The 14,786-nt window shown below is 55.5% G+C and overlaps 2 protein-coding genes and 1 non-coding gene across 3 annotated transcripts; all 3 read left to right on the top strand.

The window, feature by feature from the left end:
* The first annotated feature begins 1,853 nt into the window (after positions 1-1,853).
* Positions 1,854-1,943, top strand: MFIFM68171_t45. The gene is given in 2 exon segments: positions 1,854-1,890; positions 1,909-1,943. It is a non-coding gene; the product is annotated as a tRNA-Glu (tRNA).
* Positions 1,944-3,878: 1,935 nt separating this feature from the next.
* On the top strand, positions 3,879-7,313 carry MFIFM68171_04387 (Beta-1,3 exoglucanase; the record flags this gene model as incomplete). The annotated part of the gene is made up of 6 exons (XM_071059807.1): positions 3,879-4,102; positions 4,251-5,160; positions 5,215-5,409; positions 5,461-6,364; positions 6,427-6,588; positions 6,646-7,313. 6 exons carry the CDS (start codon positions 3,879-3,881, stop codon positions 7,311-7,313), a joined length of 3,063 nt encoding a protein of 1,020 aa, XP_070915908.1.
* Positions 7,314-11,122: 3,809 nt separating this feature from the next.
* On the top strand, positions 11,123-14,142 carry MFIFM68171_04388 (Transcription factor CTF1; the record flags this gene model as incomplete). The annotated part of the gene is made up of 4 exons (XM_071059808.1): positions 11,123-11,397; positions 11,584-11,762; positions 11,929-12,419; positions 12,505-14,142. The coding sequence occupies 4 exons, from the start codon at positions 11,123-11,125 to the stop codon at positions 14,140-14,142; spliced, it is 2,583 nt and encodes an 860-aa protein (XP_070915909.1).
* Between the last annotated feature and the right edge of the window lie 644 nt (positions 14,143-14,786).

A 14,786-nucleotide genomic window follows, 5' to 3' on the forward strand; every position in this document is an offset into this window, starting at 1 on the left:
CTTGCAGATGCAAGATCGACATTTCAGTATGGCGAGAAGGGATTGATAAAAGAAACGAGAAACAATTGAACCGCGAAACATCACACCGAAGATGGGGTTTATGATCTAGCTTTTAGGGAACGATCGCCAGCTCGATTCGGCCCCATGAGCTGCGGAGACGGCCCAGTGCGCCGGGCGAGTTGCCTCGGAGTCGAGCACGCTGCGGCGGGTGCGGCCTGTTGCATCACTGTCATATGGCGCGGGCCGACCGTCAGAGGCCCCGGTTCTTGGCCCGGGCGACCTCTGTGGCCGCTCTCTTCGAGCAACAGCAACGGGAACGAGGTTGAGATGTGCACCTGTGCCCCTGTTTCCGGCCCCGGGGCCGAATACCACCTGCATCACCCGTTAAGAAACCCGAGGTGCAGATCGCAGATCTGGATCGCTGAAACCAGGTGCAACTGCTCTGTGCTGCGCCAGTAACATGACGGGACGCGAACGTTTCCACCGGCTTAAAAATAAGGGTCCAATTGCGGGGCGCATTATGACGTCACAGGTCCCAAGGCACCTTGAAGGCCAAATCAGCCACACTCGGATGAGTGGCACGGCCACTGTGGCGCGGCTCAACACACAACATCACGACAACAATTTAAGGGGATTACCGAAGGAGTCGGTGATGCAAATAGATCTTCTATGTGAGGTACGGTGTTTTTAGAAACCTGACACTTCCAAACTAGCTGTTGCGGCATCAAGGTAGGATGACATGACAAAACACCAACAGTGAACAAGTAGGTACTACTAGACTAAAGGACTATGGACGGGAGCCGCTGAAGGAAAAGAATCCCCCGCCCGAGGACCATCGCAATCCCAATGGATACACGTCATTCTCGGCCCGACCCCATAAGTGGTCGTACGGTCCCCCCCATTGCGCCGTTTCGGGGTCATGGTTCAGGCCCATAGAGCAGGCCAGGCCCGGCCCGTACTCGCCCAAGCTCTTGGAGTTGAAGTATCAAGTTTGAGGAATGGGAAACGCATTGTGTTACCAACTTATTGACCTAAATCTCGCGAGGGCGGTGTTGTTTGGGCTAAGAGGTTAGGCAACGTTCGCACGGATGTACATTCGCCAGGGCATGGCCTCCGAGTTTTAAGCCCGGGATGTTGACTTGGTCGATACACAGATGCTTCGACAAAGACATTGTCTCTCTCGCACCCGCATACCAAGGTCATCTGTATCATGCCCGTAACCGGTCCGAGAAGTGTCCCGAACGAGCCCCGTCTGCCAAGCCTTCCCAAGAAACGATCCGTTGTGGGTTGTGGATGGACGGGACCTTCGGTGACCTAGAGTCGGTGTTCGTTCCCGGTTTTTTGCATCACGTTGCCGACAAGGCTCCCGTCCTCGTTGTGAAGCTGTGGGCTCATACAAGAAACTCTCAGTCTGAAATTTATAGTGTTGTTTCATGATGTCGAGGGAAGATGCCGCGTCTTGAATCCGCAATCCGAGCGCTTGCTCTAAGAATCGACGTTGCAGTAGAACGGGTCACTCACAACAATCTTAGCATAGGGCAAAGGAATGGGTGTTCAGGATTTCCATAAACATAAAAGCATGCTCTCATCTTTAACGAATAAGTTTTGGATCCTGGATAATTGCAATTAGCTCGATCCATTTCGTGCCATGTCGGTCTCCGCGGAAGAAGGTGCCTAAAGTACTCTAGACAGCTGCCCGCTTTCTAGTAGATTTGCCTCAGATGACGGTGGCCCGGATGCTTCCTTCTCAAGGGCAGGTGGGAACGCATGCAGTGGCCCACAGCACCTTCCGCTCCTATCTTGCCTAGGGATAATACGGAGCAGTTTTAGGGCTGCAGCTCGCAACTGAAACCACCCCTCTGGTGTATCGGTTAACATAGCGGATTCTCACTTGAGAAAAACAAGTTATTCTGCTGCGCGGGGTTCGACTCCCCGGGGGGGTGAAAAAGTTCTATTTCATTTTTGTCACTACACTATCATCATCGATTACCATTGCCAAAGGGCTCTTGTTAGGATGCCATATGGTCGTGATTACCTAACCTTTTCGCATCTCATCGAATCAAATCACCCGAGGATCCTAGCTTAGTTACGTCGTTCCCAGATATCGAACACGGGGGCTTAACATTCAGATGTACACATTTTCTGTCTCCCAACTTATATAAGCAGAAGGTTTGGTAGAGCCCGCAGTGCGTTTAACGTCATCTCCTCCTTACTGAGTTTCTGACTTTGTCCACTTTCGTTCTTCTCGAGGAGTGTCAAGCTAGTAGTAGTACGCTCTATGGATGTGTAGGTACAGTGAGGTTTCGTTTGACACACCAGGGACCCGTACTCCTCCAGTAGGGGGTTGACGATAAGCACATGGATCCTCCCTGCCATTGGACGCGACGAGCTTAGGCAATCGTTCGGAATTCGAGGCTTCCACCGCTCCAGACGCATCAACTCACCGACCGGACACGGGTTCTTTACTAAAGACGCGCTCCTTGAGCAGTTTGACGGACTACCTTACATTGTCCAAATCCATACGATTGCTACCTGGCTCCCGTACTACCGGACAAGCTGACGGGATTAAACGACAATCTAGTAGCCACAATTAGTTACACATGTATATAGTTCCGGTGCTACCGGAGGATCCAACCTGAACTCCGCGGCCATGCGTGGGAAAAGACAAGCGAGTGTGGTATCACGCCCGTAAAACACCGAATCCACTGGAACGATAACTGACGCAAGTCGATGTTCCCGAGTCTTTCAAGCTAAAGAGGCCGTTGGCGATCATCTCGGACCGAAATCCGCAGTCCCTAGTCCGCCACGGCACGGTGCATGTGGCGCGTAGGAACGGGAGGATGCCAAGAGTTTGAAACCCACGACCACGATCGGAACCCGGCAGCCCTACGACGATCTTTGTTAATAAGGGTGTTTCGGGAAGGGCTGATGATTTTTAATTATTAATTATTTATTATTATTATTTTGGTCTTTCTTCTCCCTCGGTGAACGGCTAACGGTATCATGAAAGACTCGGTGCGCTTCGTCCTGCACTTCGCATCACAACTTTTACATGGTTGCTCGCTCACACCTGCAGACACGAACGCCGCAAATTGGTCGCACGACAGGCTAGGCGGCGATGAACGCTTGTTGCCTTGTCATCTTCCGGCTCGGCCGGATGCCCGGCACCGTGGATCAACAATTTAGAACAGAGAATGCGACGAGGAGCGCGTTGATGCGGCCCCGCCAACGTGGCTACCCTTGACGCGGAGCATGTCCTGCAGCCCAGAACAGTCGGGTGTTCAATAGTGACAACGCAGACGAGCGCTATCATCCCAAAAAAGTTTACCCCAATTGCCAACCTGCTGCTGCTCCACAGCATACCCAAAAGGGTGACGAGCCCAGCTGCGGCTGGAACATCGAACCGATGGGCTGGCGCTCCAGGCCAATCAGGCGAACCCCTTTCCAATGGGGGCGTGCTTGGCGCTCGCTGCACTGGGAGTCCCAATCCCCACATTGGCCGTTAATCTCCAGGAGACCCTGCGAAAAATACGAGTGACAAGGGGTGGGCTGCGCTGGGGTTCGGATTCGATCCAAGCCACCAGGGGTCACATCGTCCCATGCACTTGGTTGCAACCAGGGCCTTCACGGGCTCAGCGCTAGCAGTTCTTATGAAAACACCTCGGGCGCCCAATATGCGCGAGTTCTCGGGAGTCTTGCGATAGTCCCTCTTGCAGTCCGGCTCCAGGCCTTTTGTGGTCTTCTCACGCTCGCTTTCTGCCTTGGCACCACCCGAGGCGACCTAGTTTGCGGCTTAGAGTCCTCCTGTCGTTCGCTCTTAACCCCTACGGCTCTCGCGCAATATCCTAATCTAATGTTTTGAGCATCCGCGTTCAAAGATGAGAACTAAGGCGCCCATTTTTGCCGGCCTGCTGTCGCTAGCAGCCAAGGCCGGCAGGGCTGATCCCACATGGCCCGCTCCGACCGACCAGATGGAGGAGATTGTCTACCAGCTCCAGGGAGTCGGGGGTAGCCTCTTCAACGACATCATCACGCCCTGCGACAATGAAGCAGCTGGTCCCGGGCGAGTAACGGCGAGTGAGTGGTTGCGCGTGGGTTTCCAGTGAGTCCTTCGTGTTGCCCCATCGGGTTTGCGCTTGAGAAGGAAGCGGCAGGTGATGGGACCGGTGACAGTGTTGATAGCTGGAGGAGGCCAGAGGGATCACGGGTCTCACAACGGCATGGGAATGTAGTATCTGACTGGCAAGCAGTGACATGTCGACACACAACCGATTTTCGGGTACGGGTGGTGTCGACGGCTCACTGCAATTCGAGCTCGCCAACGGCGAGAACACGGGTCCGGGACACAAAACCACGCTCCAATTCTACGCCCACTACCTGACCAGCCGGTCGAGCATGGCCGACCTGATTGCTGCAGGAGTATATGCCTCGGTCCGGTCCTGCGGCGGTCCAGTCATCCCGCTGAGGCTGGGCCGCAAGGATGCGACGGCGGCGGGCGCCGCCGGGGTTCCGCAACCTCAGAACTCGGTTGGAACTTTCCGCTCGCAATTTGATCGCATGGGATTCAGCCCGGCCGAGATGATCCAGCTAGTAGCCTGTGGTCACAGTCTCGGTTCGGTTCACAGTGCCGAGTTCCCGCAAATCGTCCCTGCCTCCGTGGGACAGATCGGATTCGATTCGACCAACACCCAGTTTGACAACAAGATCGTCACCGAGTACGTCTCTGGCAACACGGCTAACCCACTCGTAGTCGGGCCAGCTGTTGCCGTCAACCGCCACTCCGATTTCAAGGTCTTTAACTCTGACGGCAATGTCACCATCAACACCATGACCTCGCCGGCCGCGTTTAACAACATTTGCCAGACGGTGCTCCAAAAGATGATCGATGTCGTGCCCGCCGGTGTGACCCTGACGGAACCAATTACGCCTTATGCAATCAAGCCGGTGGACATGCAACTGACCCTGAACACGGGTGGCACCACTTTCCTTTTGGCCGGCTCCATCAGAGTCCGGACCACAGAGCTACCAGCTAGTTCGATCAGTAATGTTGTTCTAACGTGGAAGGACAGATACGGCGGGAACAGCTGCGGCTCATCCGGCAGTTGCTCCGTGACCGCGACACTGCAGGGGGTTTCTACCGGGTTTGACGACACATTTGGCGTATGCCCCTTATTCCGCTATGCCCGGCTTGGCCATTATCACTAACGGCACTAGTTCTTTCCCATCTCGGCGACGATACCGGCTTCCTCTGGAATCTCATCCTTCACGCTCACTGTCAATCTCAACGACGGGTCAAGCCAGACATACGATAACAATGGCAACTCCTACCCGATGCCTGATGCCATCATCTTGCAGAAGCCGCAGAGCTGCCTGCTCCAGGGCCCGGGCTCCCTCACCGTCTCCGCACTGGTAAGTACCAACAACGACGGCAGCCGGCTATATAATTAACCCACGCGGCAGGTCCGTAACGATGTCGTAGACCTCCCCGTAAACTTGGGGGTCTCGTATCTCACGCCTCGCAATACCGCCGACGGGAACCCCGTGCCGGCCCTGAATGAAGCCACAATCACCATGACGAAGGGCGACTGTGTTGGCCAATACACCTTCTACACCGCCAGCTACACCATTCCCGGTGGCCTCAGCTATAATGCCAGAATCAGCGTGACCGCGGGAGAGGGTGCCAGCATCTATACCGATGATTTCAACAAGGCTAGTGATCTGTCGGGCACCTGTTCCACGTTCACTGGCAGTGCTACTTGCTCCGATGTTATTACTCCGACCAGCTCTGCCATCGTCACGTCGACAACCTCTGTTTCGATCTCCATCACCAGCTCAACAGGAACTCCGACGCCGACAGTCAAGCCTATCGTTGGTGGTTATGCGTTTGTCAGCTGCTGGACCGAAGGGACAGGCGCTCGCGCCCTCGGTGGTGCTGCTTTCGCTTATGACGAGATGACTCTCGAGTCGTGCATGGCAAACTGCACTGGATTTGATTACTGGGGCACCGAATACGGACGAGAATGCTACTGCGGCAACAGCCTCCACTCTAGCAGCACTGAGGCTCCCATTGAGGAGTGCAATATGGTCTGCGGCGGTGATCCTACCGAGTTCTGCGGTGCCGGAAACCGCATCGAGCTGTACTCGACGACTGCAACGCGGACAACGTCTGCTACGCCGACACCGACGGGGAGCCTCGCTGTCAAGCCCACCGTGGGTGATTACATTTTTGTCGGATGCCAGACAGAATCAACGGCTGGTAGGGCGCTGTCTGGAAATACCTATGCCGATGATTCCATGACCCTGGAATCGTGCGCGGCATTCTGCAGCGGCTTTACGTATTTCGGTACCGAATATGGCCGCGAATGTGAGTACTTGTCTAGGTGCTGAGTCAACGAGTGAGAGAATGTGGTCCTAACGTACCGGCAGGCTACTGCGGCAACAACATCAACGCCGGCAGCGTCTCTGCGCCAGTGGAAGAATGCAACATGGTGTGCGCGGGTGACCCCTTTGAGTACTGCGGCGCTGGCAACCGTCTGGGGCTCTACCGCTTGGCGAGCGTATCCTCGACAACTGACCCATCCTCGGAAGGTGAGACGGCATAACCGATGAAAGCCAACGACTGGATATCCTGACCTCTGTTTCAAGCCACTACCACCACTACCACCACTCCAAGCCCGACGGGCACTCCGGCCAGACAGCCGATCGTATCACCGTACACCTTTGCGGGATGCTGGACCGAAGGCACGGGCGCGCGTGCACTGGGTGCCGACACCTATGCCTCCGCCAACAACATGACACTCGAGAATTGCGCGGCCTTTTGCGACGGATACAAGTACTTTGGCGCAGAGTATGCGGGCGAATGCTTCTGCGGCAACACCTTGCATCCGACATCAACCGAGGCCTCCCTAGAAGACTGTTCCATGACGTGCACAGGCAACCCCTATCAATACTGCGGTGGTCCAAACCGCCTGGAACTCTACGAAACAGACGGCGTCACGACGCCAGCTGGACCGTCCCAACCCGTCGCCGTCGGCACCTGGACGTTCTACGACTGCATGACAGAGGCTACCGCCGCTCGGGCGCTCGGTTCTGAGAGCTTCGCGGCCGACACACTCACCCTCGAGGACTGCGCAGAGTTCTGCGCCGGGTACCAGTACTTTGGCGCTGAGTTCGGGCGAGAATGCTATTGCGGCAACTCGTTCGGCGCGGGCTCTGTCGAGGCTCCTGTAGGTGACTGCACAATGACTTGCGCGGGTGACAGCAGCCAGTTCTGTGGTGCCGGGAACAGGCTGAGCGTTTATGAGGCGGCATGAAGTTTTGTTGGCATTTTTTAATGAATTTTTCCATATAATTTTCCTTTCCGATACACGCCGCCTCACGGACATGACGTCTTGGACAAGAGCGAAGCGTGGGATAAGCGATGAGTACTGGGCGAGTTTAGATATCTACAGATGACATTGTAATGTGATGAAGATGCTGTCTATCAGAAGGGATTCAATCCCGTGCGTCTGCAGTATCCGTCAAGGGTCTCAAGGGTCCTTGCCTCCTATCCGCAGCAGAAAATATCAAAACGCTTCCCTCATCGTTGTTAGTATTCAGTTTTCTGGTGACCGCCTCGGGTGCCGTTCTTCGTTACCTTGTCCCCTGGGCTCCGGTTTCGCGGCTCCATGGCATATCTTGGGGTTGAATCTAGAACCACTTGGGACCCGAACCCCGATCTGGAATGGACATGCGGGGAGGAGGGTTTTTTGCGTCCCATCAGCACCAATCCCACAGCGGCTAGGTAGACGCCATCAGAACGACAAAAGCCCCATCCAAGCAGCACCCAGCACCCCGGATTTTGGTCGAGGGCCAGATCGCAGCCGCCAAATCCAGCAGTACACGGCAGCCCCAACCGCCACTCACAACTAGAAAACCCATACTGTCCTTTCTCGTTGGCGTGAGTTGGCAGATACCCCTTTCCACAGCGAGCCGGATTGACAATAATATTCCCCATTACGGTTGCGGGGCACTGTTGTGCAATGCTCCACCTCGCGCGTCGGTGAGAGCGAACCCACACCTTGGCAACCAGAATGCCCGCGAGAGAGTGTTTGAACATGCTGAGAGGGAAAAAACCTGCTTCCGTATGCACGCCAAGAAGGTCCGGCGATTTGCAAGCCAGAGACCCCAAGGGGCAGGCAGTTAATACCATTCTTTCCTGCGATACAGCAGCTAACGACGATGTACATTAGAGGATGTGGGCTCGCGTGACACAACGAGCTTTTCCACCAGTCCACATCTTGTTCCAGGAACCTCCCGCCGTTTGCTGCAGCTAAATATTACCAACAACCATCAGATCATTGACGGACAACGCCGTTTTACACCCCCCCCTTTCTTATCCTTACTTAATCCTGGCCTCTAATTGAGCAGCAACCTGCATCCCAAGCATCAGAACATCGGATGATGGTGCGCCCCCCTAGTCTACCGCTTTGATGACACCGAGAGAAGTCAACAGAAGCTTCCTCGTCCAATCGCAACAAACTCCTGCGATGGTCCAATCCGAATCTGCGCATCCCACCCAAACTTCCGACACCGATGATCGGGAATGGAAGGAGCCCCGCCTCCTCCTATCTGCCCTGCTAACTGGGGATGGCACGGAGGAGATGGGTGACGGAAGAGAGAAGAAGGAGGGGAAGAGACGAAGCGGGCCCTCCCTCGGCGTTTGATGGACAACGACAGCGGGGAGAGAACGCTTATCAATAATCCTTCCGTCTTTATTGGCGTACTCCCACTTTTCGTTATGGGGTCCACGAGTCCACAGGACGTGCTTGCTTCGGTCTGTCGATGGCCAAGTGGGCTTTTACTGACTAGCTGGGAGAGGCCATGGCATATTCCATGTTGGATTCAAACCGCCAAGGCGACAAGATCTCGGCGTTAGAGCAATGGTCTTGGCCCGAGAACCATCTCCATTTCTTAACCTAGAAACGCATGGCGGGGCTGCACGTCGGAAACGCACAGCAGACCAAAACGCTAGTCGCGTCATGGTCTTTTGGATAGCACCTCATACACTAGCACACAGCACGCAAGGAAAGAAGGGAGCAAGCCCCTCTCCTAACAAGTAAACCGGAGCCGGCGGAGATACGTAGTGGGGCCCCCCAAGTTTGAGTACTTGTAGTGTAGGCTCACAAGGCGGGAGACCCACAGAAACCCGGAGATGTCCCCAGTTGTCCCTGACGGATGCCAATAACTGACTCGAGAAATCCGCCAAATCTTGAGACAGGAGATCAACACGGATGAGATAGGGTGTATTTCATCAAATATGAATTTGGGCCTCGAGGGACTCTGAGTGGAAATCGTAGTGTTGTCGATAGGTACATAGAGACGTCCCTCTCGCTCCACAGCCGAGGTCGATCGATCGTTACAGTACACGCGGATCGAATGGAGACGCAGCCCTGAACGCTGAAAAAGAGACGGATTGTCAACTTGCATCCTCTCCTGCAGCCTCGCAACAAAACCCTTTTCGGTCGATTAAACCCTGCCTCGTTCCTCCGAGCCTTACCGATGTCTTCCTGTTTGTTTTCGAGAATGCTTGTTGCTGCTGACAGTTCAACCTGGCAGCAATTGCAGGTACAGTGAGCTGCAATGCGGATTTGTTTATCAGCCCAAGGGGAGGGAGGTGGTTTGCAAGGTTGCGAGGGTTGCAAAACGCACACCTCGCTGCTTCGGACAAACGGCCTGTACTGCGATTCGCTATTCGCGATTTCGCGAAGACGAGAGGAAGCTTTGAGATCGCACCTAGCCACTGGCAGGCTACATTTGCCGGCCATGCAGCTCAGTACATTAATGAGCTCAATTGTTGCCTCCTTACCTTTCAATTGTTTGGTTTTGCTTGTCGATTGATCCGCTACTAGATCGCTTCCCCAGGTGTCGCGGTCCACATCGGCGTACCGGAAAATACGGGATTCCTGACATGTGCCGTGCCCTGTACCCGACCACGCGAAGGTCGGTGCGTGCTTTGTGGCCACGCAACCTTCCATAACAAGGGTTCCAAGGTGAGCCACCAGACACCTGACCGGAGCCGCCCCCGACCGACAATCTTCTCGCCGCCTTCGACTCGACCGGGGATTTGCACGTGCGGTCATGGGTTTGGCGATCCATAGAGTTTCCCCTAATTGGCTGCTCCACAAGCCACACAGGACGGATGAATTGACTAGGATGACTTGTGGGACTTTTGCGGGGTCCTGCTACTCGAAGAAATGACAGCATTGGGGATTTGTTTCCCGCAAGGCCTGCCATGCGCGCGGCAGTGGGTCCCGCTCTGGAACCGGGGTCGGATGAAGGGCTCGAATCGGGCGGTTGCCGCAGGCGCAGGTGACAAGAAGTATCTTCGAAGTCAGCTTGTGCCTCTCCTCAGCCCTCGTGCTCCATGTGAAGGCCATCTTGGCGGGCCTCCTGAACGGGGCCCGCAATTCTTGGGCGTTTTAGAGACGCCAAAAAAGTTACCAAGGGGCCCTCATGTATTAGGTCTATGATGATGACAACGATATCCCAAGCAGAGTTCAATAATGTCGGGTCTGTTTCATGCACAACAAATCGCCACCGAGGGGTCCTAGTCCTTTATGAGTGACCCATTGTGGCTGCCGGTCTGGCGGTGGCTCCCTATCTGCGTTTCGCCTGTTCCTGTACCCATGCCTCCCGAATTGGTCATGTCCCTGTCTTGGCCATTGCGTTGCCCAAGGATGCTCCGTCTAGGACCAAGGGGTACGTATAGCGGTCACTTCTGTGACTGTCTTTTGGGGGAACCGTGATGGAGAGATATAACGGCCGCCTCCCTTCCCCTCCCCACCGAGGTCTGCTCTCTGGATTCGCTCTACTTTGACCGCTCTGGATCTCGAGGAATTCTTCCTTTTTCTCTGGACAGCTTCTTTTTCCTCGGACACCTCCTTGACACATCACCATCTCACACCCACAGACCTACCAACTCTATGAGGGCTGCGTAGGAGATCCGGACCTAGGCCGAAACCTGAAATAGCAAGTCGTCACGGCACAAGTCTCGACTGCTTCGACGCATATCAGACATCAGCCTCATTTCAGTATATCATCAAAACAAGCGTCACATGTTGGCCGCTGTCCGAGTCTCAAAATGTCCGAGCACGGCGACACCCCTTCACCGCAGTCGACGGGTCCCACTAGGTCCATCTCGCCGCCGAGCCTAACTCAGGCCACCGAACCGACGACATCGCCGTCACCCAAGAAACGGACTGCCCCGGAAAACAAGGTCACGAAAAGACGGGCGGCTCGGGCATGCACACAATGTCGAGCCCGTAAAGTGCGTTGCGATGTTGTCGAGAATTCGCCGTGCGGCAATTGCAGGTGGGATGGTTCCATCTGTGAGGTTCCGGACAGCCGGAGACGCAAGTAAGCTCAATCCCGTCCCGAAGCCGTTGCAGCCGCGAATCTCCGGTAGGGTTAGGTTGTTGGCCGGCATACTCCCTTCGCACCTGCATTTGCGTCATTTTCACGTTTCCCTTCATTTGGTGCAAACGGCTTGCGCGAGCACAGAAAAGCTAACGTCTCGGCACCCCTGCCGTCCTTTGTTTCCAGAAAGAACTTCGCGTATTCGGGCGGTTCAGCAACGGTGGGGGTCAGGGCCGGAAGTGCCGAGGTACTGCCCACAAAGGTGCTCAATGCGTCCGTGCCAATCAATATTGCTGCCGCGGCCACCAATCCAGGGTTTAATCTGTACTCGGGAGGAAATGGCAGCGGCCTCACAGTTCCCATGTGTACGTCTGAATTCCCTTACACCACCCCTTGCCCGTGCCAAGCTTGGCCCCTGTTGCACAATCACATGCCGGGAGCCAGAGCAAAGCAAGAATGTTTTTTTGCTTTTCAGTTCCTTGTGAGACCTCGTTATCTGACATTGAGATGCGACCGCGCCCCCCTGAACAGATCAAAATCCCGGTGGATATCGCACAGCCGGGAATGAGCCTTCGGCAGCACAATCCGGATTCGGTCCTCTGGCCCCGGGTGTACCGGCCACCACCCCCCTAGGATTCGGTCCTCTCAGCTCGCTTCTCGCAACGCCCTTGGAGCAGCCGGACGAGCTGCCGCTCTTCATCAAGCCGATACCTAGTAAAATCGGGCCCGACGAGCGGTGGTACCTCGCTCACAAGAAGGCCCTCACGCTCCCGCCGGTACCCCTGCAAAATGCGCTCCTCAAGGCCTATGTCGAGTATGTGCATCCGTACATGCCGCTCCTGGAGCTGCATGACTTCCTAAATGTAGTCAGCCACCGGGACGGGTCGGCCGGCCAGGTCAGCCTGTTTTTGTACCAGTCCGTCATGTTCGTGGCAACCGCGTTCGTAGACGAGCAGCACCTCAAGGATGCCGGCCATGAGAACCGTAGGGCGGCTCGAAAAACCCTCTTTGGAAGAACTAGGGTGAGTGCACTCCGATTGAGAAAGGGGCGGGGGGGGGGGGGGGGGGGGGAGGGGATTGCGACGCCGCTGACCACATGAACGTTAGCTTCTCTACGACTTCGATTACGAGACGGATCGCCTGGTTCTGGTCCAGGCACTGCTACTCATGGCGTACTGGTACGAGACGCCTGATGACCAAAAGGATACGTGGCACTGGATTGGCGTTGCCATCTCGCTCGCCCACACGATAGGTCTCCATCGCGACCCGGCCAACACGATCATGGCGCCGCCGCGGCAGGGGCTGTGGAAAAGGGTCTGGTGGTGTTGCTACATGCGTGACCGCCTGGTCGCACTCGGGATGCGGCGGCCTACCCGCATCAAGCAGGAAGACTTTGATGTGCCCATGTTGGTCGAGGCCGACTTTGAGATCGCGGTGCTTCCGGAAGAGAACCAGCTGCTCGGGTCCGATTGCGCTCTGCTACGCGACGTCGAGATGCAGAGGGAGCTTGCGCTCATGTGCATCGAGAAGGCGAAGCTGTGTGTCCTCGTCGGCCAGATGCTCAAGGTGCAGTACTCTGTCCTCAGCCGCGACGGCATTCGGCCAGAGAACACGACAAACAGCACCATGATGCTGCTGCCAAATAAAAAGACGAGCAATCCCGAGGACATCCAGAAAGTCGACGATGATCTCGCGAGCTGGCTCCGCAACCTCCCCGAAGCCTGCCAGTACCGGCCCCTAGATTCGATTGGCATGACAGAGCAGAACACGCCACTCGTTGTCCACAACGCCGTCCTACACCTGGTATACCACACCACGCTCTCGGCTCTGCACAGACCGCTATTTTTTGGAGGTTCATCGGCAGAGGCCCCGGGCATTTCACAACAGATGCAGGAGACGGCCCGTATACGGGTGCGCGATACTGCCCACCATGTTACTGTCATGGCGGCCGAACTACGCCGGCACGGACTGGTGCGCTACCTGCCGACGACAGGCGTCACAGTGATCCTGCCCGCCATGATCGTCAACCTCATCGATATAAAGAGCGAATGCCCCGAGACTCGCGCCAGGGCCACACACGGATTCAAGGAGTGCTTCCACGTGATGAACGACTTCCGGAACACCTACGCTGCCGCCGATTTCGCAACCAACTTCCTGGATGCCGCGCTCCGGAGAGGCGTTCTGGTGAACCCCGTCGTACCTCAGCCGCAACCGCAACCGCAACCGCAACTGCAACCACAACCGCAATCACAGTCGCGAGGCGCCAAGGTGCTGCATCGGACACTGGCGCCGGGATTCATAGGCATGCCACAGATGCCGTCAAGGCCGTCGACACCACCGCCGGAGAATAACACGGCCTTCCTGAACCCGGCAGAAGTCGGCTTGTACCAGCAGAGCCAGGCATACATGCTGGCAACCGGAGATGTCGATGTTGGCCTTGGGATTCCGCGCGGGTACACACCGCCGCAAACGGACGAGTCGGATGCGACACCCCCCGCCGACGAACTGCCGGACGGATTGCCCACGGCAGGTGAACCCATGGACTATGCCATGACCGGAGCCGGGAACGGAAACGGAGAGGGCGGCAATAACTTTGACATTGACCAATGGCTCCAGTTCCCGGCTGAAGGCGTTGACGAGACCTTTATGGGCGACATGTTCGACAGCGTCAATCATTCTGTCGATGCGGCCAACCGCGACCTCGATATTTGGATGGGTTCGATGCATCCACGACTCAACGTCTAGACTCCCGTGTCTATTCTTATTACTACTTGTGACACACATCCACGGCACGCGTGAGTGTCGGTTCTGTAATGTCGGACTTTCCTACTTTCGTTAAATTCGTTCGGGGTATTATGTTGCGGTTGGGTAGGGTTGCTGTTCTGGATTTGGGTTTGGCTGGGCAGCGGTCCTTTGGCGATGATGTGACGATTCCCAGCGGTTCGGGTTTGAAGTATATTAACGGCGTCGCGTCGACATGACGGTTTCTGGATAAAGATGGTCCGTCCAATGAAGGGATCGGACTTCGGACTGGAAAACGAAATATCACTGCTGGGTATACTGGGTATATGGATGGCAAAAGACTTGGGTCATACAGAAAAAATGCGTTGCAGACAACTTTGAGGGCAAACTGAGAAGACTAACGGCACGCGATATCCGGGGACATTTGTCGCCGGTACGTTGAACAATAGTTAGTGCCCCCCCCCCCCCCAAAAAAAAAAAAAAAAAAAAAAAAAAAAAAGGGCCCTGAGGGTTATTATAGACAATAATAAAGAAGGATTCGAGAAATCATTGTCGATCGATCGATTTCGAGCTGAATGTGTTTGACGACTCAAGTGAAACGCATACAGTTGAGAGAGTAACGTTCTCGTGGATGCCAACCCACAAGA

The sequence above is a fragment of the Madurella fahalii genome, assembly GCF_045866475.1.
Source record: "Madurella fahalii IFM 68171 DNA, scaffold_2, whole genome shotgun sequence".
Taxonomy (NCBI): Eukaryota; Fungi; Ascomycota; class Sordariomycetes; order Sordariales; genus Madurella; species Madurella fahalii.